This window comes from Ambystoma mexicanum, chromosome 14 (genome assembly GCF_040938575.1).
Source record: "Ambystoma mexicanum isolate Mex_15411 chromosome 14, UKY_AmexF1_1, whole genome shotgun sequence".
NCBI lineage: Eukaryota > Metazoa > Chordata > Amphibia > Caudata > Ambystomatidae > Ambystoma > Ambystoma mexicanum.
Genome location: NC_090940.1, coordinates 310,190,288 through 310,215,876, shown reverse-complemented (window position 1 = coordinate 310,215,876; position 25,589 = coordinate 310,190,288). Strand labels below are relative to the sequence as shown.

At 44.3% G+C, this 25,589-nt stretch overlaps 1 protein-coding gene across 5 annotated transcripts in view; it reads left to right on the top strand.

Moving 5' to 3' along the window:
* The window catches only part of DGLUCY (D-glutamate cyclase), an 847,613-nt gene that overhangs the window by 136,584 nt on the left and 685,440 nt on the right, over nt 1-25,589 (top strand). For 3 of the 5 annotated variants that reach the window (XM_069637445.1, XM_069637446.1, XM_069637443.1), the window contains exon 2: nt 9,347-9,458. In XM_069637445.1, coding sequence (XP_069493546.1) covers nt 9,356-9,458 — 103 coding nt within the window. In that variant the 5' untranslated portion in view covers nt 9,347-9,355. The remainder of the gene's footprint in view (nt 1-9,346; nt 9,459-25,589) is intronic. The other 2 variants (XM_069637447.1, XM_069637448.1) reach the window with 1 other exon arrangement.

The window sequence follows — 25,589 nt, the reverse complement described above, 5'->3', positions numbered from 1 at the left end:
TGTATGTTTAAGTTCACATGTGATTTAGAGCCTATTGTTTGGACTTTTCAATAGTCGCCTCTTTGTAATGATAAGATATGATATGGCAGTTATAGCACGCCTATACACAAGTGTTTCAAGGAGCGACGAGGCAAGGGAGGGGAACAGAGGGAAGACAGACAGCGATCCTATTAGGCCAGGTGACATTGAGATCGCGCAAGTGCATGCGAAGGGGAAAGAGGAGAAGTGTGGGGGGGAGGGGGAAGGGACAGTGCAGTACATGGGATAAGAAAATAAAATAAACAATAAGTAAAAGTATGGCCAGCAGGTGGCAAGTGCAGGGTAAGTGCAGACGTCAGGTGTCAAGTGCTGGTAGTGGGACTGTAGGGATACAGAAAACAGTCCCCAAGTGCGGGGTTGCCGGGACGGCAGTGAAGGAGTGCCACTGGCGGGGGAGGGGACCTGGGCCCGAGATCAGAGGGTGGCAAGGTAACCAGTGCAGTTCAGTGTCAGCCAGGAAGTAGGCAAGGTAGAGGAGGAGAAAAAGCAGACGCAAAGAGAAAGGTTTTTAGGTGCTTCCGGAACAGAAGATGATTCTCCTCAAGTTTCAGGGAGGCTGTTCCAGAGGGAGGCCCCAGCCGAAGAAAGAGATCTACCACCAACTCTTTGCTTGGAGAAGTGACTGACCCTGAGGGAGTTTGAGGCAGATGAGCGAAGAGCTCGAGAACGAAGGTATTTAGGAAGAGAGAGTTGAAGGTATTGAGGCCCCAGAAGGCCTTGTGGATGATGCAGAGGGTTTTGAACTTAATCCTCGCAGCCACTGGGAGCCAGTGCAGCGATTTCAGTCCTGGAGAGATACGATCCCTGATGCTTGCACAACAGCTGGCTTTTGGACCAACCATTTTAATCTACTGTGTTTTGTACCTTATTAAATGTTTAGAGTGATTATGTTGTTTTGGTACAATTTATATACATGTTTGTCAAAACCTTTTCTTTTCTTTGTGGAACTTCGTTTGTATGTATTTTTTCCCCAAGTGAGATTTTACATAAATATTCCGGAATCAGTGCCATACAAATACACAAATACTTGTGTTACAATGTACAGTGGACATACTATTTCTCACAGAAACACCTTCAAGCCAATAGAGAAGGAAAAAAAGGGGGAGGCCTTGCCGCAGCCAACAAAAATCACCTCATACCAGGAAGAAAATCAATTTTTTAAAGTGCTCGACATCGCAGACAGAGCACTGTGTGGTCAGAGAGTGGAATTTCTTTAATCAAAAATCACCATCTGCCAACAACTAAGATGCCTTAGACATAGAAATGACATACTTATTGAATCCAGACACTATGAGAAAAACAAATAAAGTGGCACAGCTTTCTCCTCCCTCCTAGCTAAACTGTGGCACTCCATCCCTTGGGAAATCTGCTCAACAGAAGACTAACGTTTGGTAAACTGTTAAAAACCTTTTTTTCAGCACACCGGAATACAGAACTACTTCTAAGCCATCAAGAGACAAATACACTACAAGATGCCACCACAAAACTACCACAATAATACGACCCATCACCCATTCAACAAACCTTGGACCTGAACGACCACAATAACCAAATACTCAACCAGAGACTACCAACAAAAACCATAACACAGCAACTCAATCTCATCAGACTAGCATGGCACACAGGCAAAGCCCTTTCGACTCTAACAGCCGCACAAGCGCTCCAGGGATTTCACACATGAAATTAACCAACGAAAAACAAACTAGAGTAAAGCACAAATAACATCCCCTTAGAAGCTTGGCTCTTATGGACTGAAAGGTCACCAGGATAAAGTGCGAGCTACAACAATAAGTGAACCTGTAATAATTAACAAGATGACTGAATTGATATAAGAACTGATGACCCACCTTCAGGAGCACATGGATCAAGGCAGCCGTGTAGAATACAAGAATCTCCCTGTGAGCCCTGAGCCTCTGTGCCACTGAACGGCTACTGAACCCCAGGCCCCCAGGGAAACCCTCTGGGGGAAAAAACCCTGGAGGACAGTCACGAGAAGTCTTCTCTGAAGATCGTTTGTTCAATGGAAAGATTCTTCTTCCGGGAAGATCCGCTGGGATTGCAGAGGTAGGTGATGACTGGAGTGGGAAATAAAGGATTGTCAGAATATTTTGTAAAGGGTGTGAATGGAACAATAGGATTAAATCTATGGTTAATAAATTGCCACCTGTGACAAACCTATATCGAGTGTGGATCAATGGTTGCAGTAACCTGAGAATGGAAAGTGAGGAGGGATGTCCCTTCTGTGGAGTAGAAATAGAGGAAAGGAGTTAGTACAGGAAGAGTTGAGGTGATAGAAATTAATCCCCCTCTATCCCAATACGATACCCCGAGAGATGAGTTGGAGTTGGCGGAGAAGAGGGGGGGGGACGGAGCCGTGGTATAACGCGGAGTATGGCATACGGACGTTCGTTTGACCAGTTCCAACTCTGTGGAATCGAGGAGGAACAAAGAATAATGTTGAGAGGAATCTTTTTTTAGAGGTTTTGAAGGAAAGCAGAGAGAGTTTTAAAATGTATAGGATACCTAAACCACAATGCACCGAGAAGCTTTTGGGAGGTAGTCGAGTGAAGAGGAAGCGCGGGAACAGTTTCAGAGCTCTGCAGGGAAAAGTGAAACTCGTTAGCAAATGTTAGAGAGACAGAAAGATGTTAGTACGAGCAATCCAAACTCACGTAGCATTCACTATACGGAGTAGCAACGCAGTGATCCGTTGGCGTCTCAGACTGAAGTATTCCTTCCGACAGCAGAGGAGGAGCCATGCAGACTAGTGGCCACTGCACGACTGCACCGTCGATCTGACTAGAAGCTGCCATGTTAGGAGGAGAAAAAGCGTGAATACTGGCAATACCTTTCCACCTGTGCCACAATAACCAACAAAAACGGCGTCGAATGACAGAACCAAACTACAGTACATAGCTGCAGAACATCTCCAGGAGGTGATGTGGCTCCTGCACAACAAAGGCCCTACCTGAATGAGCAAAAGGGACCAAACACCCAGCAAGGAACAGCAAATGGAGACTCCATCCACCCTAATCATCTTGCCTCAACATGCCATGCAGACCCAACCCTCCAGCCCCACAGCCATCTCAAAACCAGATACCCAACCCTCAAAGTCTGACCAGGAAGAACAGAAGAAACAAACGCCCAAACAGGAACACGCATGCAGGAGTACTCAAATGGAACTGACCCCTCTGTAGGAAAATAGAGTGATTAGTTTTAGTTTCAATGGGCTGTGGTTGAGCGGTGTGGTCATTCAAACATGAACCGAATCTAGAAATGTCCTAACCTGAATTCTCTCTGAAACATTCACCACCACAAAGATCAATGAGAAACCAAAGCACACTGAACCAACTTCACTTGCAAACAGTGTGCTAAGAACTTCACCTTCAAACAACCTCATGTTTCACCCACCCTCACTCTAAACATGTTCACCAACATGCCGACTCAAACAGCTGAAGAAAGCACTTAACCCACACCAATATAGTCGCAACTCTACAGATCTCCAATCAACTTGCAAACCAGTCCCACTGACCAAAACACTCAGACCCTCCCAGACTGCCCAGGTCTCCCACCTGGAAATAAAACCACTTGAGTACAAATGGCAATCCGCCAAGAAAATCATGCCCACACAGATGCCAATTGCTCCTGGTTCTCCGCGAACAATCCAACATCTAAGCACAATACCTAGTTTTGTCCCTCTATTCCCCTATCCACCCCCCCTTTTCCATTTCCGAGCCATATGAGCACCTGTAGACAATGACAACCTAAGTGGTGCTTGGTGCACATGACAATAGCATAACCTATCATCCACCATTGTGGAAAAATTCAAGGAAGAAGTAAAGCAAACATATGGAACTAGACCCTCTCTTCTCAGGAATCTAACTACATGGAATCTTAAGACCATGCCTAATCAAACAAGCCATCAAGGATCAGTGACTCATGAAGATGCAGTTGACTTGCCTGGGCCCTCAGGCTCTCTGAGCCCCTATCTTGCCCGCCCTGCCCCACCCTGCTCCCTCTTTCCGAGCCCTCCCACCTCCCAGACTGCCCCCCCACCCCGATTGGAGGAATTCAGTGGTGCTTCCTGGTCTATCGACCAACGCAGACCTCGCCTGCTCCACTTCCATCCGGAGCCAGGTGAGTGTGGCTTTCTGAGCCTTCATACTCTTTTTTGGGCATTTTGGGAGTAATCACCCGTGCCTCCAGGCCCTCCGAGCCCCTATCTTGCCTGCTCTCCCTCACCCCACGCCCTTTTCCCGATCCAAGCCCTCCTGCCTCCCAGACTGCGCCCCTGCTCTGATTGGTTTACCCAAAGACCATAGCTGACCCTCCCAGGGCAGCCCTCTGCCTGTCAGCCCCTTCGGCTTAGGGCCCCGGGGCAAAGGGCGGCTTCTACAATGGCGGCTCCAAGATGTGTCTGCAGGGGAAGCCAATGAAGCCAGCCGTCAACAGACACCAACAAAAAATGTAAGTGTGGCATGGGTGGGGAGTAAAGCAATTCCTCTACTCCAGAAAACCCTGCCACTCTACCTTACCTTTCCATAACATAGACTGCCAGTTGAACATGACTTGCACCATTCATGCTTAGATAGGTTTTGTGACTACCAGCCTGAGTCTATTCATGACAGGATTGTAAATGTTGCCTTGCATCGCAAATAAAAATATTAGTGAATGTTAGCAAGTGCAACACCTAGATGGAATTATGAATGTTAGCATGAACCACACTTAGGAAGAATTATGAATATTAGCCTGCGTCACATCTAGATAGGATTGTGAATGTTAGCATGTGCCACACCTAGGAAGAATTGTGAACATTGGCCTGCGTCGCATCTAGCTAGGATTGTGAATGTTAGCATGTGCCACATTTAGAATTGTGAACATTAGCCTGCGTCGTTTCTAGATAGGATTGTGAATGTTAGCATGTGCCACACTTAGATCGAACTATGAACACCAGCCTGCATTGCATCTAGATAGGATTGTGAATGTTAGCATGTGCCACACCTAGGAAGAATTGCGAACACTAGCCTGCGTCGCATCTAGATAGGATTGTGAATGTTAGCAGGTGCCGGACATAGAATTGTGAACATTCGCCGGTGTCGCTTCTAGATAGGATTGTGAATGTTATTATGTGCCACACCTAGGAAGAATTACAAACACTAGCCTGCGTCGCATCTGGATAGGATTGTGAATGTTAGCATGTGCCACACTTGGAAAGATTTGTGAACATTAGCTTGTGTCGCATCTAGATAAGATTGTGAATGTTAGCATGTGCCACATCTAGAAAGAATTGCAAACACTGTCCTGCGCCGCGACATTCAAGGATTGTGAATGTTGACATATGCCACACGTAGACTGAACTATGAACATCAGCATGCGTCACATCTAGATAGCTCTGTGAAAGTTAGCATGTTCCTCACTGAGACAGAGTTGTAAATGTTAGCATGTTAAATGTTCTATATCCCACTAGCCAAAAAGCTCAAACTTTCTGCATACTTAACTCACCCGAAAACTCACATAACCATCTCTCGCACAACAAGCCGCATGCACTTCACCACACCGCAACAACACATAAGCAGCACCAACAGCACACAAGGACTGACATCGATCCGATACTCACACCAAAGCTCAGCACACAGTGTATACCGAGTTGAAACGGCCAATAGAACACCACTCCTCTCACTATCCTACCCCCTCTTCACTTTACTAGCCCATCCCGCCTTCTCGCTTACAGATCTTCCAGAACGTTTGAGGACCAACTCCTTTGGTGACGGTGCGCAGTACAAATACCTTTAACAACAACTTGATATGGACCTTTTTAATACCAACCTAGCCTCTGTCCCTAAACCATGATTGTATAAAACATGCATGCATCATGTAAGGGAAGCATGGTATCACAAGTATGACACTGACACAAGAGTTATAAGTTACATTTTTGGTGTTTAGAAAATCTCCTACTTTGCCCTATAGCTATGACGGTAGTAGTCTCTACAAATAATAAAGAAAACACAGTCCTAGTCAGTTTTTGTGAAATCAAAATGGCCTATACTGACCAAACCTAATGCCTTCCCTAGCTCTTATAAAAAAAAAGTGTGTAAAGGGGAATGTGTATGCAAAGGAAAGTTAGTGTTATAACATAAAGGATCAAGGTGGCTGAGTCAGCTCTCCTCCCCACGTTGGACAGCACAGAGTAAGGCGGCCCCCCGTTAACAGGATAACATCCTCTGGCTCAGGTTATCAAAAAAAGGCAGTTACAAATGTGGGTCTGGCCCGCTTAAAGTCACTTATTTCAGTTTTCTGAAAGTTCTTTCACAGTTGAACAAAAGTTCACGTAGGTCTCCCTCTGTTGGGCTTGGACCTTTCAACAAAAAGTACCTGATTCAACATAGATCTCCCACAGCCAGGCTCAGACCTTGCAATCACAGCACTTGAGGGGATTCCTTTCCCCAAGCTTCCTTCACATTAGTTACGGGTTCCCTTCCCTAACTTATTTCATGTTGCTGGTCTTCCTCAATCGGGCTCGGACCTTTCACTGATGTCGAAGACTTTCGAATGTGCAAGACTTTTCCCATAGACCTCCGCAGGACCACTTCGACTTTCACTTCAGCTCTCCCTTATGTTATTTGCCACAGTGTCTCTTGGTCTTGGTAGTTCCATACCACAATCAGAACATTTCAAATAAATCTTCCTCTTAAAGCAGTCACTTTTTAACTTCCCCTTTCGTCTGGGTTAATCTGGAGCATCACGCATTTCAGAGTTCGTTCACTTTGCCGCTTTATAACAAGACATCAAACATTTGGCAGAGACTTTCGAGTGGGCTTTTTCCTTTCGCCGGACCACTCCGCTACTCTGTATCACTGGCTTCACAGTTATCAGTAACTCAAAAGTTCACTGCTGATTTGCTTTTTTTTGCATCTCATCAGCATGTGTGCAACCTTCAATTGTGAGATGCACTGTTGCGGCTTCAATCTTTCCTTGAAACAAACCGGCCTTTCATGTCTTTCGCTTACTCACCGGTTATGTGCATTCTTTTCTTGTCTCTGCGGTTTTGATTCACGAGTCAAGGTTGATACCAAAGGCTCGGCTTCACCTTCCCAACTCTGTCGTTCACCTGGGAGGGTCGCTTGCGTCCTTTAAACACAATGCAGGTTTCTTCTTGTCTGGGATTTGGCCTTCTCCACATATCCTTCATGATTTCCCAGAGGCAACAACCTCCTGCAGGAATCTTCAGGGTTTCCCTACCATTCGCTCTGGTCCTCGATCGGTCGTCCTGCTCCAGTGGCTTTGTCTTTGCCCTGGAAGATCTGCTCCTTGTTGTGTTTGTTTGTTTTATTATTTATAATGCGCACCAGACCCTGGGGTATCAGGGCGCAGAAGTAGCAATAGGAAGATTTTCAGCTTGGTTACAGTGCTGTACAAATAATTACAAGTATAAACAGAATCACATAAAATATGTCATGTACAAATACAACTGCTAATAGGGCTAGGTACATCAAAAGTATATACATCAGGTAAATTTGCCTAAATGTGAGTAATTACAAGTATCAACAGACTCAGATAAAAATACAAATAATATACAGTGTGAGCCAAGTGGGTCAAGAGTATATACATCAAGGTGAGAAGAGATGGTTCACGGCAGTCAGGTAGGTGATAGATACGATACCACATAAGTGTGTAATGTACAAGGATGGCTAGGCAGGCAGCAAGCGAGGAGTCTACAGTATGTACAAACTTGTTTTCTTTGATCGAGTTGGTGATATTAAGTCTGAAGTCTCCCACCTTGCTCAGTGTGTGTCTCAATGTTCTGCCTTTTATCTGTGTGGGGGTAGCTAATGGGTATCAGATGTAGGTGATTAAGGTAAAGTGCCTGACTGCCTGGCCTGAGTAACAGGACATGTCCAATGAGATATGTAAGTGTTAGCCTCTTTACTCTCGGTCCTCCTCTTCCTCGGCCCAGTGTTTGTGTAGAAAGGCGGGGGAGTTGGAATGTGGGAGAATCCTATAAAACAGAATGGGGAATGGGCACGGGAAAGGGGGATAATAGCGCGTCTCACCATTGGTTGCCTCACCTCCACTCCCCGAAGATCCCCCACCCAGGTGATCCTCCCACACTTATCCACCCCCAGGGTCTGGATCCAAAGGCGATAACTGTGCCGTGGCCACCTGAGAGAGGGAGTACCCTGGGGACTAGTAAGTGAAACACCCTTTGGTTTCCCACAATCGCATATCCTCTGTTGGCAAGGAATGTACATCTATGTAGGGTGACTGGGTTTCCCAACTATAACCCATCTCCCTTTCTCGTGACCCTTTTCTTTCTACAGAGCCCTGCCTACCTTATTTCGGTCTATGATTCATTCTAAAGGTGCACTTACTGTTGATCTAAAAAAAAAAATTGTCACTGAATTTCTGTTAACTGGGAATGTACTTCTACGATATTTGACTAGATGACTCACGTGCACCTCTCCTCCCAATGTTCTTGGATTACCACTTCATAACACTCTGCCCTACTTTTTCCTGGGGCCTCACAATGTGTTATACAATTGTTTTTGTGTTACAAAACTTCAAACACAAAACAAATACAAATAAATATCCCAATAAACATAAATACCATGACTATGAATGACATTCACACCATTAAAAATGAAAACAAGCATGACAGTACTTAATACTAAACAGGCACACACTTCAAATAAAAAAGGAGAGCAAAACAAACACTATTCCGTCAAGCCTTGGCAATCTAGGACTCTTTCAATTAACTTGCTGGCAGAGAGCAAGTTGCAGGGAAGGCACACACGGAATGTCGTCCCTTTCAGCACATCACAGTGCCTGAATCCTGCAAAAAGTGGGATCGACACATCACTAAGGTGAATGTGTAGTCATACACATTTACCAACTACCAATGCCCATAGCTATAGTCTTACTCCACTGGGTTCCAGTAAAGTGGCATCTACGAGCTACACTCTAAACAGGTAAAATTGACACAGTAAATAATGATGGACTCGCTCATGAGATTAGGACAAAAATATACAAAGCAATCTAAGAAAGCCCTCCGACTGCTGCTCCTTACAACAGCTGAAAGTACCCTCAGCTCCCCCAGAGTACCATTGTTCTATATTTAAACACTATTATTCTTAAATAAGCTTAATAGGGGACTTCTTAATATTAGGCATGTCTAATTTAGAAATGTCACAGCATACATTCTTTGCAACCTGAAAAGCCTACAAGTGTCAAGATCAAAAGCATTGTGAGTAATGAACACGAAATACTTTTTCCAAATGTTTTCTAATTTGAAATTCTCATTTTCTTCAAGAATAGAGATATGCATTCCCTGCAGAGTCTTCGATGCCTTGCCCCTGCAGCAGTTAGAGCGCTAATCCGCTCTAACAGAATCAACGTGAGAAATACCTCTGGAATGGCAGAAGGTAAGTAAACACCTCCCTTGATCAACTGAGAGTGACCCCACCTTCTCATGACCACCAACCTAACAGACACTTCACAAGGGTCCCTGGTGAGGTCTTGATCAGCCAGGCTATCATACCATTTCAATATAAACCAAGTTCAAGACCTATAGTAACAGACAGAGCTGACCATAATCTAATTTAAGTCCTAGACTTCCAAGTTAAGAAAATATAATATGTATTTATTCAATTACTAGAAAAATATACAGCAATTCATTATACACATTCCAAATATAAAGACACCTTTCTTCATTCTAATAAATACATGCATACCATACTAATCGTGCACATTCATTCACTATCATAGAGGAAAAGAACCATCACATCTAATACAAAACGCGGTCGAAGTGCCGGGGATACAGACTAAGAGCATATATTTAGCACGTTAGTGCACCTAAAACTACTAACAAATTGTGTCTATTTCTTCATATATCCGTCAACACGTGTTTCAGCTGGTATTCGTTAGCCATTTAGTCAGGCTTAGTGCTGCCTCGGATGTCATCAGGACAGGAGTGGAATGATCATTTTGCACCACTCTTACTACGGTCTTGTATTCATGGGTGTCTACAATACAAACATATTACTTGGGGTTACACCTTCAAATCTCTGTCTTTACTTTACTGCTTATAATGACTAAATGCTCGTAGACAATTTCACACACAATCAATTAAACAACACTGATGCATATCTCTAATTGTTGTTCTTGCATCCTTCAATCTCTCCTCTATCAGCCTTCTTCTGGTACCTGACCTTCCTCTAATATAGGGTCACCTATATGACCAAGATACAGGGGAAGGAACTATAAATGCCTACAGATGCTCACCCATGAGAAGTACAGTGCTCTCGCTGCAAAGGGATTGATCTTACCTGCCTTACCTGTAACCTGCTGGTTTATGAAGCTTCTTGCTTAAAGATGGAATTGGCATTCGGTGCGCTTGCTCCAATGGAACTCGAAAAAATACTCACGCTCACCCTCAGGCACTCAAGATGCTAGAGAGAAGGATGCATATGAATCGACCCCCTAATATCAGATGACAAAATGAGAAATGCGGGCAAGAATGTATTAGTAACACCTCGTGTCACTACTGCAAGATTTGTGGCAGGTTTTGAGCCCATAGCGAAGAGCACCTATGAGAGGCAGCATGTTTGCAACATCCCCTTGGAAAGGCCATTATTATGTGTGCCTGTTGTCTCCTGTAGATTGAATCAGGTGAAGACGGCCTCAGAATGTACTGCTCTGACAGAGGGATAGGTGACCAGCGGTGCCTCATCTTCAGATTATATTTTGAGGATTTCCCAATGATTAAGTAAATCCTATGAGAATATGTACATAACTAGAGGCATTCTTGTGGTCAGAAGGTACACTTGGTGGTCTGTTTTGGTCCCATTGCAGATTGGAAACTTACCTTTCGAATGGATTGTGTCCTCCCACGTATTCCTCATCTTAGATATATATCCTTAGTTTCAGTTTCACCTCGGAAAATGTTTCCTCTCTCCAGCAGAGGGCGCTCCACTCGAGGCAACGACTTCGATGTCCCTCGGTGGCCTCCGTCGAGCACCGACGTAATCAGTTGTATAAAGGCCTCGAGTGCGCCCGTTGGCTTCAGTTCCGTTTTTCCGTTAGCTTCGCTTCGGATCGAGATAAAACGGCGCTTCAGTTATAGCGAATTATGTCGTCTTCTTCGAACCCGTCCACTCTGAAAACGGGTTTTAAGAAATGGCAAAGGTGTGGAAGAAAAATGTCGCTGACTGACCCTCATCGTATGTGCCTCTGGTGCCTCGGTTCTGACCATCGAATCGACGACTGTGGTTCTTGTCAGTCAGTGACCCATAAGGTCTTGAAAGAAAGACAAGGTAAACTGGCGTTGGGGGAGATATCCTCGAAGTTTTCTTCAAGAGGGAAGAAAGACTCGGCTGAGTCTTCGGTGAAACGCCATAAAAAATCCAGATCGAGGAGTAGATCGAGGAAGTCCTCTTCTTCTTTGTCCAAAAAAGCAAAGAAAAGACAGCACCGATCTCATTCTTCCTCTTCCTCGACTACATCGGAGGAAGTTATTACATGTCCAACAAAGCATGACTCCCCTAAAAAGTGGGAAGCATTTAGAGCATCGATGATGAACATTTTGGAGAATGCAGCCCAGACCCCCTCAAAAATGTCTGTTGAAGATCATGCCTCTACGCACAAAAAAAGTGACAGGGGAAGGTGTAAAACTCGGAAATCCGACAAGAAATTGTCGAGGGTGTCTTCTAGGGATTCTTCCGAAACACCTAAAAAGAAAAGCCTTCCAGTGCATAAACAGGAGGCAGACCTTAAGAAAAAGACTTTAGACGTTGATACGTCATTAAGAACCTCGATGAAAACATCTTTGAAGCATCCATCGAAGGATGTCGAGTATAAGGGGTCGACGACCCAGCCGAAAAAAGTTACACCGAGTACACTATCGACGACCTCGAAGACTCCTTCGACGGCGTTGATTGTTTCGAAGGCTCCTTCGACGGCGTTGATTGTCTCGAAGATGCCTTCAATGACATTCGTAGCGCCTTCGAAAACATCGAAGAATGCCTCGACAACATCGAAGGTAACGGCAACGACTTCGACGCTTCTGTCGACGTCGACACCAATTACAGGGGTGAAACCTATTCCTGAGAAAGTATTTCACCCAGAAAGCAAGCATGATTTTTTCCAAACTATGTCATCTATATATGGAGAAATGTCTTCAGAAAATGAGGAGGATGATGATGAAGAAGATGAACCTGAAGTTTCATCAGCTGGGGTAAAATATGGTACAAGGGAAGTCCCTGAGGAATTAATTGATCCTCACTCAAAAATGCAAGACCTGTATGAATGTTTATAATCTGCAAGTGGACTAGATACGTCCCCTGAATACGAGTTTGAAAAACTAGATCCAGCAGAACATGCTGATTTGGGTTATAGAAAACTTATGAACAAAGTAACAGAATGTATGGGATGGGGTAGGAACTCGCCTGTATACCAGGATGATGATATGACAGATATTTTGTCAGGAGGTCCTCAACCAGACCCCATACTTCCCTTTCATATTGCCTTGCAAAGGAGAGTAAATGCTGCTTGGGAAAAACCTGAATCCATTCCAGCAGTGAACAAGAAATATGTGGCAAAATACAGACCTTGTAACTCTGATCCAGAGTACTTGAGTAAGCATCCATTTCCTGAGAGCCTGGTAGTTCAGGCAGCCACATCAACAAAAAATGCTGAATACCCTACAATTCCCCCTGATAGGGATAACAAAAAGATCGATGCATGGTCGAAAAAGGTTTTTACATCAGGGAGCATGGCTCTAAAATCCATGAATGTATCTTGCACTCTGGCGAGATTCACTTATACTCTGTGGGATTGCATGTCAGCGGCAGCTCAACACATACTGGAAGGAGAGGAACATGATGGTTTCCTGTCCATAATAAAGGATGGCAAGGAGGCTTTGCGGGAATGTCTTCAAGCAGGTTTGGACACAGCAGACAGTATCAGCAGATCCATGGTGTCTAGCGCAGTGCTACGCAGATTTGCGTGGCTAAGGAAGTCAGGTTTCGCACCAGATGTTCTATCTAGACTTCTTAATATGCCATTTGACTGCTCGAGGTTGTTTGGCAGCAAGGCAAATGAAAGTTTGGAGAAGCTGCAGACCTCCAAGGCAGCGGCAAAGTCACTCAGTGCCGCTATAAGACAACCTCAGCAACCCCCCTACACAGGCTCATCTTCTTGGAGGGGTCGTCCCTTTCGTTTTTACTCCTCATTTGGGAGACTAAGGGGACAGGCCAGTCAAAGAGGGCAAAGGAAATTTCCTCAGGGGCGAGGAAGAGGTGCTAGATCTGCCCCATCAGTGGCATCTGTCCTTTCAGCCGCTGCTAGAGCTGCCGCAAAACCACTCTGAGGTTTTGACTCACAAGACCCCAGTGGGAGGCAGGATCTCACAGCATGTGAAAGAATGGCAGGGAATTACTTCAGATGCTTGGGCGCTGGAAACAGTATCCCAAGGTTACTGCCTTCCCTTTCTAAAGAAACCTCAGAATCACCCACCGGAATACAACTCTACCAAAAATCCAGACCCGCTCCTGTTGCAGGAAGTTTTAACCCTGCTACAGAAAGGTGCAATAGAACATGTACCTGTAGCGGAGTGGAACAAGGGTTGGTATTCCCCATATCTCCTCATTCCACAGAAGGACGGAGGACTGAGACCCATCTTGGACTTGAAAAACTTGAACAAGTTCCTCAGGAAGTACAAGTTCAAGATGGTCACTCTTTCTCAGATCCTTCAGGCTCTCCAAATTCAAGACTGGTTGGTGGACTTGCAGACAGCACATCCTCAGAGGGGAATCTTTTTGGCACCCATGGCCGGAGATAACCGTAGTGACGGACGCCTCCCTTACGGGATGGGGTTCTCACACCAACGAGTTGACGATCAGAGGTCGTTGGTCTCCATCGGTGTCCAAACTACATATCAACCTATTGGAGCTGAGGGCAATCAGACTAGCACTGAAGGCCTTCCTGCCAGCTGTACGGAGAAAGAATGTCCTGATAATGATGGACAACACAGTGGCCATATACTACCTCAACAAGAGAGGAGGTGTAGGGTCACTACCACTGTGCAGAGAGGCAATCCAGCTCTGGTTCTGGGCAATACAAGAAGGGATCTCTCTATCTGCCATTCACCTAGCAGGAGAGCAAAACATAGCGGCGGACGCTCTGAGCAGGCAGAGCACAGTCTCCCACGAGTGGGAGTTAGCTCAGGAAGTCCTTCTGGAGATCTTCACCCTTTGGGGAACCCCTCAAGTGGATCTGTTCGCAACCAGTGTCAACAGGGAATGCGAACTGTATTGCTCAAGGGAATTTCCCCCGATAGGAGCTCTAGGAGACGCATTTGTAGTGGACTGGGAGTTTCCACTGCTATACGCGTTTCCTCCAGTCCCTGTGATCCCTCAAGTAATCAGGAGGTTGAGGAAGTTCGGGAAAACCATGATCCTAATTGCCCCGGATTGGGCCAGGAGAACGTGGCCAGCAACAAAATCTTTGTACCAGTGTCGTTGGAACACATTCATTAACTGGTGCAGGGATAAGAATGTGGCCCCTTTTCAATGTAATATTCCAATAGCATTCTCTTTTCTGTCACAATTGGCTAATCTGGGGCTCCAGGTTAGTACGATAAAAGGATACGTAGCAGCGCTATCTATCTTCAAGCGCTCGTCAGAAGAAAAATCTTATTTGAAGATACCTTTTAATAATACAATTTCTAAAAGGTTTAAACAATGTTTTTCCACCAATACCTTTTCAAGTTCCTGTGTGGGATTTAAATGTGGTACTGAAATTTCTGACATGTGCACCCTTTCAGCCTTTACATTCTTGCCCATTGAGGCTTCTTACTCTGGAAACTATACTTCTAATTGCATTGACATCAGCCCGCAGAGTAAGTGAGTTGCAGGCACTTTCTAGTGGTCCTCCTCACACCATCTTTCATAAAGATAAAGTTTTCCTTAGAGTCAAGCCTTCTTTTTTGCCAAAAATAGTTTCAGACTTTCACCTGTCACAGAAAATAATTCTACCTACTTTCTACCCTCCTCCTCACACAAGTAAGGAAGAGGAAAGACTACATAGGCTAGATCCTAGAAGGGCTCTTAGCTTTTATATCTCAAGATTGTCAAAAATACGTCAGTGTGACCAACTGTTTGTGGGATACACTGGTCGTAAGTTAGGACTACCTGTAACCAAACAAACATTATCAAGATGGATAATCTTAGCCATAACACCGTCTTATAGGCTAGCTGGAAAAGATCCCCCTGAGCTCATTCAACTAGGGGCATGGCAACTTCAACAGCACTTAAAAGGGGTGTTCCTGTACAAGATATTTGTGCAGCAGCCACATGGTCATACATGCATACTTTCATAAAACATTATGCTTTGGACTCAACTACCTCTCAAGGAGGTCTATTTGCCAAATTTGTGCTACATTCAGTACATGACTAAAAAGGTATCTGTTCTCCCACCTCCAATAGAAAACTGCTTTGGGAGTCTAAGATGAGGAATACGTGGGAGGACACAATCCATTCGAAGAACAAGTTACTTACCAACTGTAAGGTTTTTTCGATTGGATGTTCCTTCCACGTATTCCTCATCGACCCTCGCAGCCTACCCCACAGTACAGTTTACATGGTTTACACTCTGATTTCTTTTGTGGCTGAGGTCAAAAGAGGCACGCCTTTAACCATAGTCATGGGCTCTGATACATGAAAAACAGAACTGAAGCCTTTATACAACTGATGACGTTGGTGCTCGACGGAGACCGCCGAGGGACATCGACGTCTTCGCCTCGAGTGAAGCGCCCTCTGCTGGAGAGAGGAAAAATGTTCCGAGGCGAAACTGAAGGTAAGGATATATATCTAAAATGAGGAATACGTGGGAGGAACATCCAATCAAAAGATCGTTACAGTTGGTAAGTAACTTGTACTTCGCTGACATTTGTCCCGCCCAAACCTGAAAGGGCGAGGTGGCAAGCGCACCGAATGCCAATTCCATCTTTAAGGAAGAAGCTTCACAAACTAGCATGTAGGGTACAGGTAAGGCAAGTGAGATCAATCCCTTCAGAGTGAGAGCACTGTACTTCTCGTGGGTGAGCATCTACAGGCATTTATAGTTCTTAACCCTGTATCTTGTTCATATAGGGGACCCTATAAAAGAGGGTCAGGTACCAGAAGAGGGCTGATAGAGAAGAGATGAAGGATGCAAGAACAATCAATTAGAGGTATTTATCAGTGTTGTTTAATTGATTTAGTGTGAAATTGTATACAATGGTTTAGTCATTAGAAGCAGTAAAGGCAGAGCTTTGAAGGTGTAACCACAAGTAATATGTTTTTATTGTAGACACCTATGAATACAAGACCGTAGTCGGAGTGGTGTACAATTTTTTATCCTATTCCTGTCCTGATGAAGGCCGCAGCAGCACTAAGCTTGATTAAATGGCTACCGAATACCGGCATGCCGACTGATATGTGAAGAAATAGACACACTTGATTAGTAGTTTTAGATGCACTAAAGTGCTAAATATATGCTGTTAGTCTGTATCCCCGGCACTTTGACCGGGTTTTGTATTAGATGTGATGGTTCTTTTCCTGTGTAATAGTGAATGACTGTGTATGATTAGTATGGTATGCATGTATTCATTAGAATCAAGAAAGGTGTCTTCATTTTTTGGAATTTTTATAATGAATTGCTCTATATATTTCTGGTAATTGAATAAATAAATATTATATTTTCTTAATTTGGAAGTGTATGACTTAAATTAAATTATGGTCAGCTCTGTCTGTTGCAATAGGTCTTGATCTTTATCTATATGGAAACACCAACCTAATAGGTCAGCCTCACACCAGGCTTTTTTTAAATGTTTGTAAAAAATGTTTAGACATGCATTTTTTATGATATATTGGTAGAATGTAATTCAAATTTATTTTTCAAAATCTTTTTAATGGAATACAGAATTGAGAAAAACCAAGAATAGCAAACCTATTATTGTGTTATGATGTGTTAACAATTTACATAAATGACTCACTCCTGCCCAATTATAGATTTTAAACACAGACACCACAAATCTTTTGTGTAGTATTCTTCTGCTGTTGTCAATAATAGGGCCCAGAGTACAGCTACAACGTGACCCCTTTTGCTGATATAAAACAAAGGAAAAAAAAGCCCATAAAAGCCAGGATCGTTGGGGAAAGAGCTAAGTCTTGACTGCCTTGCAAAAGAAGTGGTGATCTTGGATGTTGTACAAGGAGAACGTTGCAAAGGCAGGTGGCCATAGCAGTGAAGGCACAGCCACCAGATACGGCCTTGTTGTAATGTGGTTGTAATGAATCGAGGTGGAGGAGGAACAGTTGGCTTCTTGGCAGGGCAAAACAATTGAATTTATAGATGAGTCAAGAAGGACATTGTTTAATGCTAAATCTGGTGGATAACAGGGAAGGTCTTGGACTGAACTTTTGCAACTGGGGCCTGGTTGCAAAGGTCTAGTCAAATTAGCAGCCCCTTGTGGCGTCCGATTGCACAATTTTATACCCACTGCAATTTACAGATAGAAAGAGGGCACAAAGCCAGAGGCTATATCTGTATTCCAGCCTGGAAGCTATAAAAACATTGCAGATGGTCACTCATTTGTGATGAGAACACACAACAAATGTTCTGACTGTACCTCCTGACAGTACCTCCTGACACATGGCTGATTGGAGTCCACAAAGAGAACGGGGAAGATTCTCGGTAAAAACAGGTTTTGTTGACCCACAATAGTCTGCCCTTTGGCACAAACAAAAGAAATGAAGGAATCCCCAATTTCAATGGCATCTGCTTGAGTCCAGCAGTCGTGTTTGGGTCACTGCAACCTGCTGCAGGTAGTAGTATGGTGTCTTCTTAAATGTCCTGTCCTGGGTCAAACCATTTTCCACAACTTGTGATGCCCCCCATGGGCACTCATCTCAGGCTTAAAGTTATCATATCCTTTGTTGATCTCCTCATGTCTCATTGCTTCTCAGCTTTCAGTTTTTGTATTAGGGGTTTCCTGTATCTTGTGATGTTCTCCAAACGGTGCTCTGTCCGGTGGTCTCCGCCACCATGAGTCTTCCACCTCCCTTAACATTTTGAAAAGTTCCTTAGAATTTGATTGTGCACTTCTAATCCTATCATCATACATAGTTTTCTTGGCTGCAATGACAATTTTAAATCTTTACCTGCGATCCTATGAGCCTCTTTATCATGAACACATTGCGAAGATCACCATGCATAGAAGCATTTATTTTTATTGGCTTTCAGCTTTTGTAAGTCTGACGAAAACCATGGATTATGTTTCTTCTCTACAGCCAGCTTGGTTCTCAGGGGAGCTAGGGAATCGTGTGTCAGAGGTCTTAGCCAAGGTACCAGGGCCTCCTTCGTAGCTTTTTTAGGTTCCTAGACATTATACTTTTCCTTCCCTCTGCCTTGGGTTTAATAGGTTTCTCCAAACCTACCATAACATGTACAAACAAATGATCTGACCATGGACAAGGCAGGACAAACAGATTATCTATTTTAGTGTTATGTGTGGCTATTCGGTCTAAAGGGTTCCCCTTTTCATGAGTTGGCATTTTCACATGTTGATCAAAGCCTACATTACCCAAGTACTCCTCTAGCCTCTTAGCCATAGAGTCATTAATATTGCCCAGCCATAGATGGAAATCACCAAGGACCACCGCCCTGGTGTTAGATTTCACTATGGGCAACAGAATGTTACTCAGTTGGCTGGAGAATTCAGTCATGGATGGGAGATATGTACACCAGTATCATATTAATAGTAGTTTCAGCGTTAATCCGAATCTTAACGTTTTTCATTTCATTCCTCTCAATGGCTGGTGTCTCCACTTCCCAGACATCTAAATTGGATTTCCAATTAACGCCACCCCTCCTCCTCTTCCTTTGGGTTCTATCCTTGTGTATCATATTGTATCCTTCGGGGGTGGTTAAAGCTAACATTTGGTCCAGCTGCATCATGACTCCAAGTATCTGATATAGTACATATATCCATCTCCTCAATAACAATATAAGATGTAACTTCTAGTGCGTGCTTCAGTAGGGATCTAGTGTTAAGTAATAGTAATTTAAGATGATCCTTTTGTGATTTTACACATGGAGTGTTCCTACTAACTTGCTGAGGCTCTTTAAGGCCACCATTCGAAACGACTGCCTTCTTCTGTAAGGCATTAATAGGTTGTAGAGCATACTCACTCTGAGCAACCACTCTACTCACAGTATCCGTGACACCATTTTTATCCATGGACGGTTGATCTATAGTCGCCACAAAGACCTTTGCTGGGGGTGCACTAACACCATCCACCGTCCTTGCAATCTGAATTGGAACCGTATCTACAACTCCTAGACTACTACTATGTGCCTCGGAGAGAAAACGCTTCACAAAGTTGGCTCTACGCACATCCGCCAACAGGTGTGCAGCATTCAGTAACTCTGTGAGAGAGTCACTGTATCTGGTAGCCTCCGTAGCGGGTAATAAAGTCATATTCATTATCAGAGACTTGCCCGTTAAGGTATGGCCACAGCACCACCGAGCACCACAAACCGGCACAGACCGGTTTCATACTGACGCGCCAGTGCTAACTTGCATGAGAACTACGAAAAAGGCACAGGAACTACAAAATAATGGGAATTTTAGTTCTCAGAACAGCAGACAATGCTGGACTTAGTTAAAATACTGGCAATATGATCTTTAAGCCCCTGGCATTGTATTCCAGCACCACAGCCTGAAATAAATGCAGTAATTTGATTCTCAATTACAGATACTATTGCAGTAGAAGTCTTTGTTTCGTCCTGCTACATCAGTACTTCTCATCGTGTACCTTTAAAATCAGCCTCCAGCATTGTGTCTCTGAACCGCGTCCAGCACGGTTCCGAACTCTGAATGAAATCTGAACTGCTGTGCGTGCGTGAGGACGCTGATGCATGATGAAAGGGCCTTTCTTTTAATGCCCTGCTCCTACAGAGCTCATGATGAAAAGATAATGATGCGGGCCTGATTGTATGCATTCCAGCCTAACAGTAAATCTGGAGCGCAGGGCACAGTTTGGCACGCGCCACCAAAGGCCCACACAGACCTCTGTGACTACATGTCCCACAATCCTTTTCCATTCTCAGAACATTGGTCGCTGCAGGGATGTCATCAGTGCTCCCACCGGCCACAACCAACCCCCTTATCTGTTGGCTCATATCACATATGTGCCAAGGTTGAGTCACTGCTCTCCACTCAGCAGGAACACCTACTTCTTTGGTCCTTTCCTGGACATTTCATTTCATGGATGCCTCTACATTCTCTTCACCCATGGATCTCAACTGCAGGCATCCATGGCATCTCAACCGCAGCATGTTCAGCTTCTGATTGTCTGCTCTCCTCTCTGGACTGGACTACATCGGGCATCTTCTTCACCTTCCTCCTCATCTGGGCTCAGGACCAACTCTTCATCAAAATGAAGTGTCATCATACTTCAGGTAAGTCACACTGGAGGTAAGGATGAGGCAGGAGACATGAAGTATAAAAGGAAACTACATTTATTTAGTTACAGATTAATAAAAAGTTGGGCTGTAGGAGAGATGTGGTATTGGCATCCATCCCGGATAGCTCTCTCCAGTAAAAGTTCCTTCAACTTCCCCCCCATAGAACTTCCATGTATCTCAGTTTCCATTACAAATACACATCCCGATGGTGGGGACAGCCAATGCAGTAAATAGTGTGCATACTACAATTATATTTGAAGGATGGCAAATAAAAAGGCATACAGAAAGCTCCAGACCAGAAGCGTCTCCTGCTTAGAGGTTTCTAGGGCTCAGTTCCTATCCTTTCTTCTGGGGGTCACAAGGCCTCTTCGCCTCTCTAGTTTGCAGGGCTTCCTTCCTTTGCCAAGTGTCCTAAAAGTGCTCCCCTTATTGGGGCCCTCCTTCTCTCCCTTACTTACTCCCCTCGCCAAGGTCCAACAGGCTCTCCCCCTCTGTTAGGCATCCTCTATCCTGGGGATCAAAGCCGCTCTTTCTCTTCACTGTTGCACACCCTTCTTCTGGACTTACTGGCCTCTCCTCCCCCTCACTGGTGCACACCAATCCCCTGTGGTTCAAGGGGATCTCCTCTTATGTTACACATCCCCTCTTCTGGGAATCAAAGTCACTCACAACTTCTCACTCCCGTTCCCCTGCGTCTGGGGTTTTTCTTCTGATGCTCTTCCTCGATGGAGCGCATCTCTCATTTTTTTTAAAAACTTTATTTATTGATTGTGGTACACGTCATCACAACAACACATCACTATATAAATAATCATGTCTGAGATGAGTTACTCAACCTTATATCACATTAACCAATTTACAGAGTTAAAGTACTTCCGCGCCTCGTGGGGCTGTTTCCGCTGACCCCAACTCACACAAATATATCCTGAACGGGGCCCAAATGTCCTTTGGTCTGCTTGTCCTTGGGAGTGTCATCACGTGTTGCTCCTCACACTCATTAACATACGTCAGTTCTTTAAGATAGTGGTTTACGCATGGTGCGTGCGGGCTCTTCCAGTTCTGAAGTATACACTTCTTGGCCACTGCACATGACACATTGAACAGTCTTCTGATCACTTCTGCCATCTTTCCTATGTCCTCAAATAGGTATTTCTGGGATGTGAGGTCTATTGATTGTGGTACACGTCATCACAACAACACATCACTATATAAATAATCATGTCTGAGATGAGTTACTCAACCTTATATCACATTAACCAATTTACAGAGTTAAAGTACTTCCGCGCCTCGTGGGGCTGTTTCCGCTGACCTCAACTCACACAAATATATCCTGAACGAGGCCCAAATGTCCTTTGGTCTGCTTGTCCTTGGGAGTGTCATCACGTGTTGCTCCTCACACTCATTAACATACGTCAGTTCTTTAAGATAGTGGTTTACGCATGGTGCGTGCGGGCTCTTCCAGTTCTGAAGAATACACTTCTTGGCCACTGCACATGACACATTGAACAGTCTTCTGATCACTTCTGCCATCTTTCCTATGTCCTCAAATAGGTATTTCTGGGATGTGAGGTCTATTGGAACCTGTGTGATCTCTAGCAGAATTTCAGCCACCCTCCCCCAGAACTCGTAAATGGGTGGGCACTTCCAGTACATATGGAATGAGTCCACGTGATCGCTACCACATTTCTGGTAAATGCTGGGGCAGTCTCGTGCAAATTTAGCAACCTTTGTTGGTGTATAATGAAGTTTGTTCAACACTTTGAATTGGATCAGCCGGAGGCCCAAATTGATAGACCCTTTCTTGGTCAGTTCACAATATCTCGACCATTTCTTATCATCTATAGTTATTCCCAGATCGATCTCCCAGGAAGCTTTAATCGTATTTAGTGTCTGTGTGTCTGCTTGTGTTGTCGTATAGAGTTTAGAAACACTAGTGCCTGATCGTGAGGATAATGACATGAAGCATTTCATGTGGTCGGGGCTTGTCAGGAAACATTGGCCATCTAGCCTTAAAGGCCAGTTGCATGCGATGGTATTGTAGTATCTTCAACTGATCCCTCCCCATCGCAGTCTTAAAATCTTCTGGGGTAATTAATTTCCCGTTGGGGAATATGTCCCGCATTTTAAATTCACCATCAGGGTCCCATATCCTCTGCATATCGGTATCAAACGAGGGTGCGATGCCCGGAAAGTTCTAGAGGGGGGCCTCTGAGTATTATGGTGTCTCCAATTGAAGCCTGTGGTACATCCTGGACCAAGCATGCACCTTTGTACTCACTGGGTCAAACAAGCAGTCGTCTTTATGTTTTGTTTTGAATATAATGGACCGTAGGTCGGTCGGACGTGCAGCGTTTTTCTCTACATGGATATGTGGTGCAGTGTCTATGGGGGTCATACCAGTATCTAACAAACTGAGCTTGTGCTGCCAGGTAATATAGCTCAAAGTCCGGAGCTGCTATGCCCCCTTTGTCGTATGGTTCTACCTTTTATTTCCCATTTCATTCTGGTGCCCCCCTCCGTACCAGACAAACTCCACGACCATGGATCTCAGGGTGTCAAAGAAATGTCTGCTAGGCCATATCGAGATGTTGGTGAATACATATAGTAGCTTTGGCAGGATCACCATTTTCAGGATCGCAATCTGGCCCATCTGTGAAATAGGGAGTTTAGCCCATAGGTGGAGTTTGGTCGAGATTGTATTTAACAGTATTTCGTGGTTTTCCCGCATATAAGGAGGATCTGTCTTTTGACACGACAATCCCCAGGTACCTTACTTTCGTGGGTGACCAACATAGGCCGCATGTGTTAGTCGGGGGTCTAGTGGCAGAGGTTAGGGAGAAGATTTCGGATTTAGAGCTGTTTTATAGCCTGAGTACTCTGCAAATTCATGTATGGTTTCCATTGCAGGTCCCAGATGTAAGTCGGGTTTTCGGATGTAAAGTAGCGTGTTGTCTGCATACAGTGATATTGACTGGGTCAGTCCGGCCATTGTAATACCTCTCTGACCCTGATGTTCCCTAATGGCTGCTGTGACTGGTTCTCTCGTGAGAGCAAACAGTATGGGGGAGAATGAGCATCCCTGTCTCGTGCCTCTGCCCAACTTAAACCAATCGGACATTGTACGGTTAGTCAGTACCCTGGTTCCTGTGGTAGAGTATAGTAACCTGACACATTTTACAAAGTATGTGTCTATTCCAAACTTCACGAGTACGGCAAACGGGTATATCCATGACACCGAATCAAACGCCTTCTCTGCATCTAGGGATACGGCTACTGCCTGGGCTTCCGGTTTGTAGTGATTTCAATCCGGCACACATTCAAGTCAACGCCTAGCATGTAATGCATAACTGAAATCCTTATTGATTTTTGTCTAAAAGTTCTTTATTCTGAACGATGTACCACTCATATCACGCCCTTCTCCTGGAACCCCCTCGTCACACTGAACCTGGAATCAGGCTGTTTGCAAAGTTAAAATATTTATTTATGTATTTACAATTTAATCACACTATGTTTAAATGGGTACACAATAATCACCAATGGGGTGATGTAACACTGAATAATCTCTTTAATACACACAGAGTAATATTGATCAAAACAATTCAGCACAGAAATAATACCTTTGTGTCTGTGTTCAGATCAGATAGCATTGTAGTTAAAGGCTCCCCCTAGACACCCCTCAACCCCCAATAGACAATGTAAAGAGATAGGAGGAGAGAGCAGGTATTCAGGAATAGCAGAATTCAAACAGAATATCAATCCCATTTTCCTCCAGCAAGCACAAGAGAAATACGCTGGTTTTAAAGTTCTCTTTAGAATGGAATGGGCAAAACACCAAATATGGTCAAAATTGCTGAAATTGTTATAAATTCTTATGGGAGCCGCTTTGGATAGTTGCACACGAACACAAGCAATGATTTAATACCAAGAAACAATTTGAAATCTTAAAATTCAAGTCGGAAGCAATCAAAAACTGCTTTACAAGTGTAAGAATTTCCCTAAACGAAAAATCGTGGCAAACTTTTCACTGCGTGATAATCGCAAGAACGGGAGAACCCTGTGGATTTGGAATGCAGTTTGTTTTAGATGCAATTTAAAGCTACGGATGTTAGCTACAAGCAGAAGTTGAAATTTTGTTTCTAGCACAAAAACGGAGGGAGTTATGGATGTTTTAGTGGAGGTTGTTTTTTTTTTTTAGATAGGCGCAAGAATGGAAACAGGAATGCACTTTTAAAATGACAAAAGGATTTCTTACACTAGAGGATATCTATGAATACAACGAATACCACACAGGAACACAGCCACTTGATCAGAATGACTGCCTGCAGAGGTCTCGCCTTCTTCAGATGAGAAAAGATCAGCACAAAGATAGTTTTAGCAATCCTAGTACAGGAGGAAGATAAGAGGTTTGGATAGAGGGTTCAGACAATTCAAAAATACTGCTAACAATGCAGGTTCTGAATACAAGATAGGATGGGTTTAAGAGATTGACTATGGACAGTACATATGCTAGTGACACAGTTCTTTCTATAGATACTCACTAGATATGTTTTTAAACAGAACCGTCAGGATTCTGGTCCTTCAAGATTCTGGTCAGGGAATGGGATCTGGTTCTAGGACAGACAGCTGGGCTCATCGGATTGGGCACCGTCAAGTCGCTCTGGTTACCGCACCGCACGGCACAGGACTGGACTGGATCTACAAAGGCTCTGGTCACAGCACAGGACTGGATTGGATCTGCCCCTTTTGGTTCTGAAGATAATTACTTCAGCAGGCAAGCAGTACAGCACAGCTCGGCTGTATTTTGATGCTTCCCCTTAGGTTTGTGGGGTTCTGGTTCTGGAATTTGAGGCCTAGCTAAAAGTGGTTCAGCAATGCAATGGGTTCTGCTTTGCCAAGTTTCTGGAGTCAGGAGCAAGGAAGATGTAGTTCAGCAGCAGGGTGCTCCACCAGTATCAGGATAGTAAGTGAATCTGTCTGCCTTTTTGAGTGGTGAGCTGTCTCTATTTATGCTCTGATAAGGGGGTGTGTGGGCTGGTTTAGCCTAA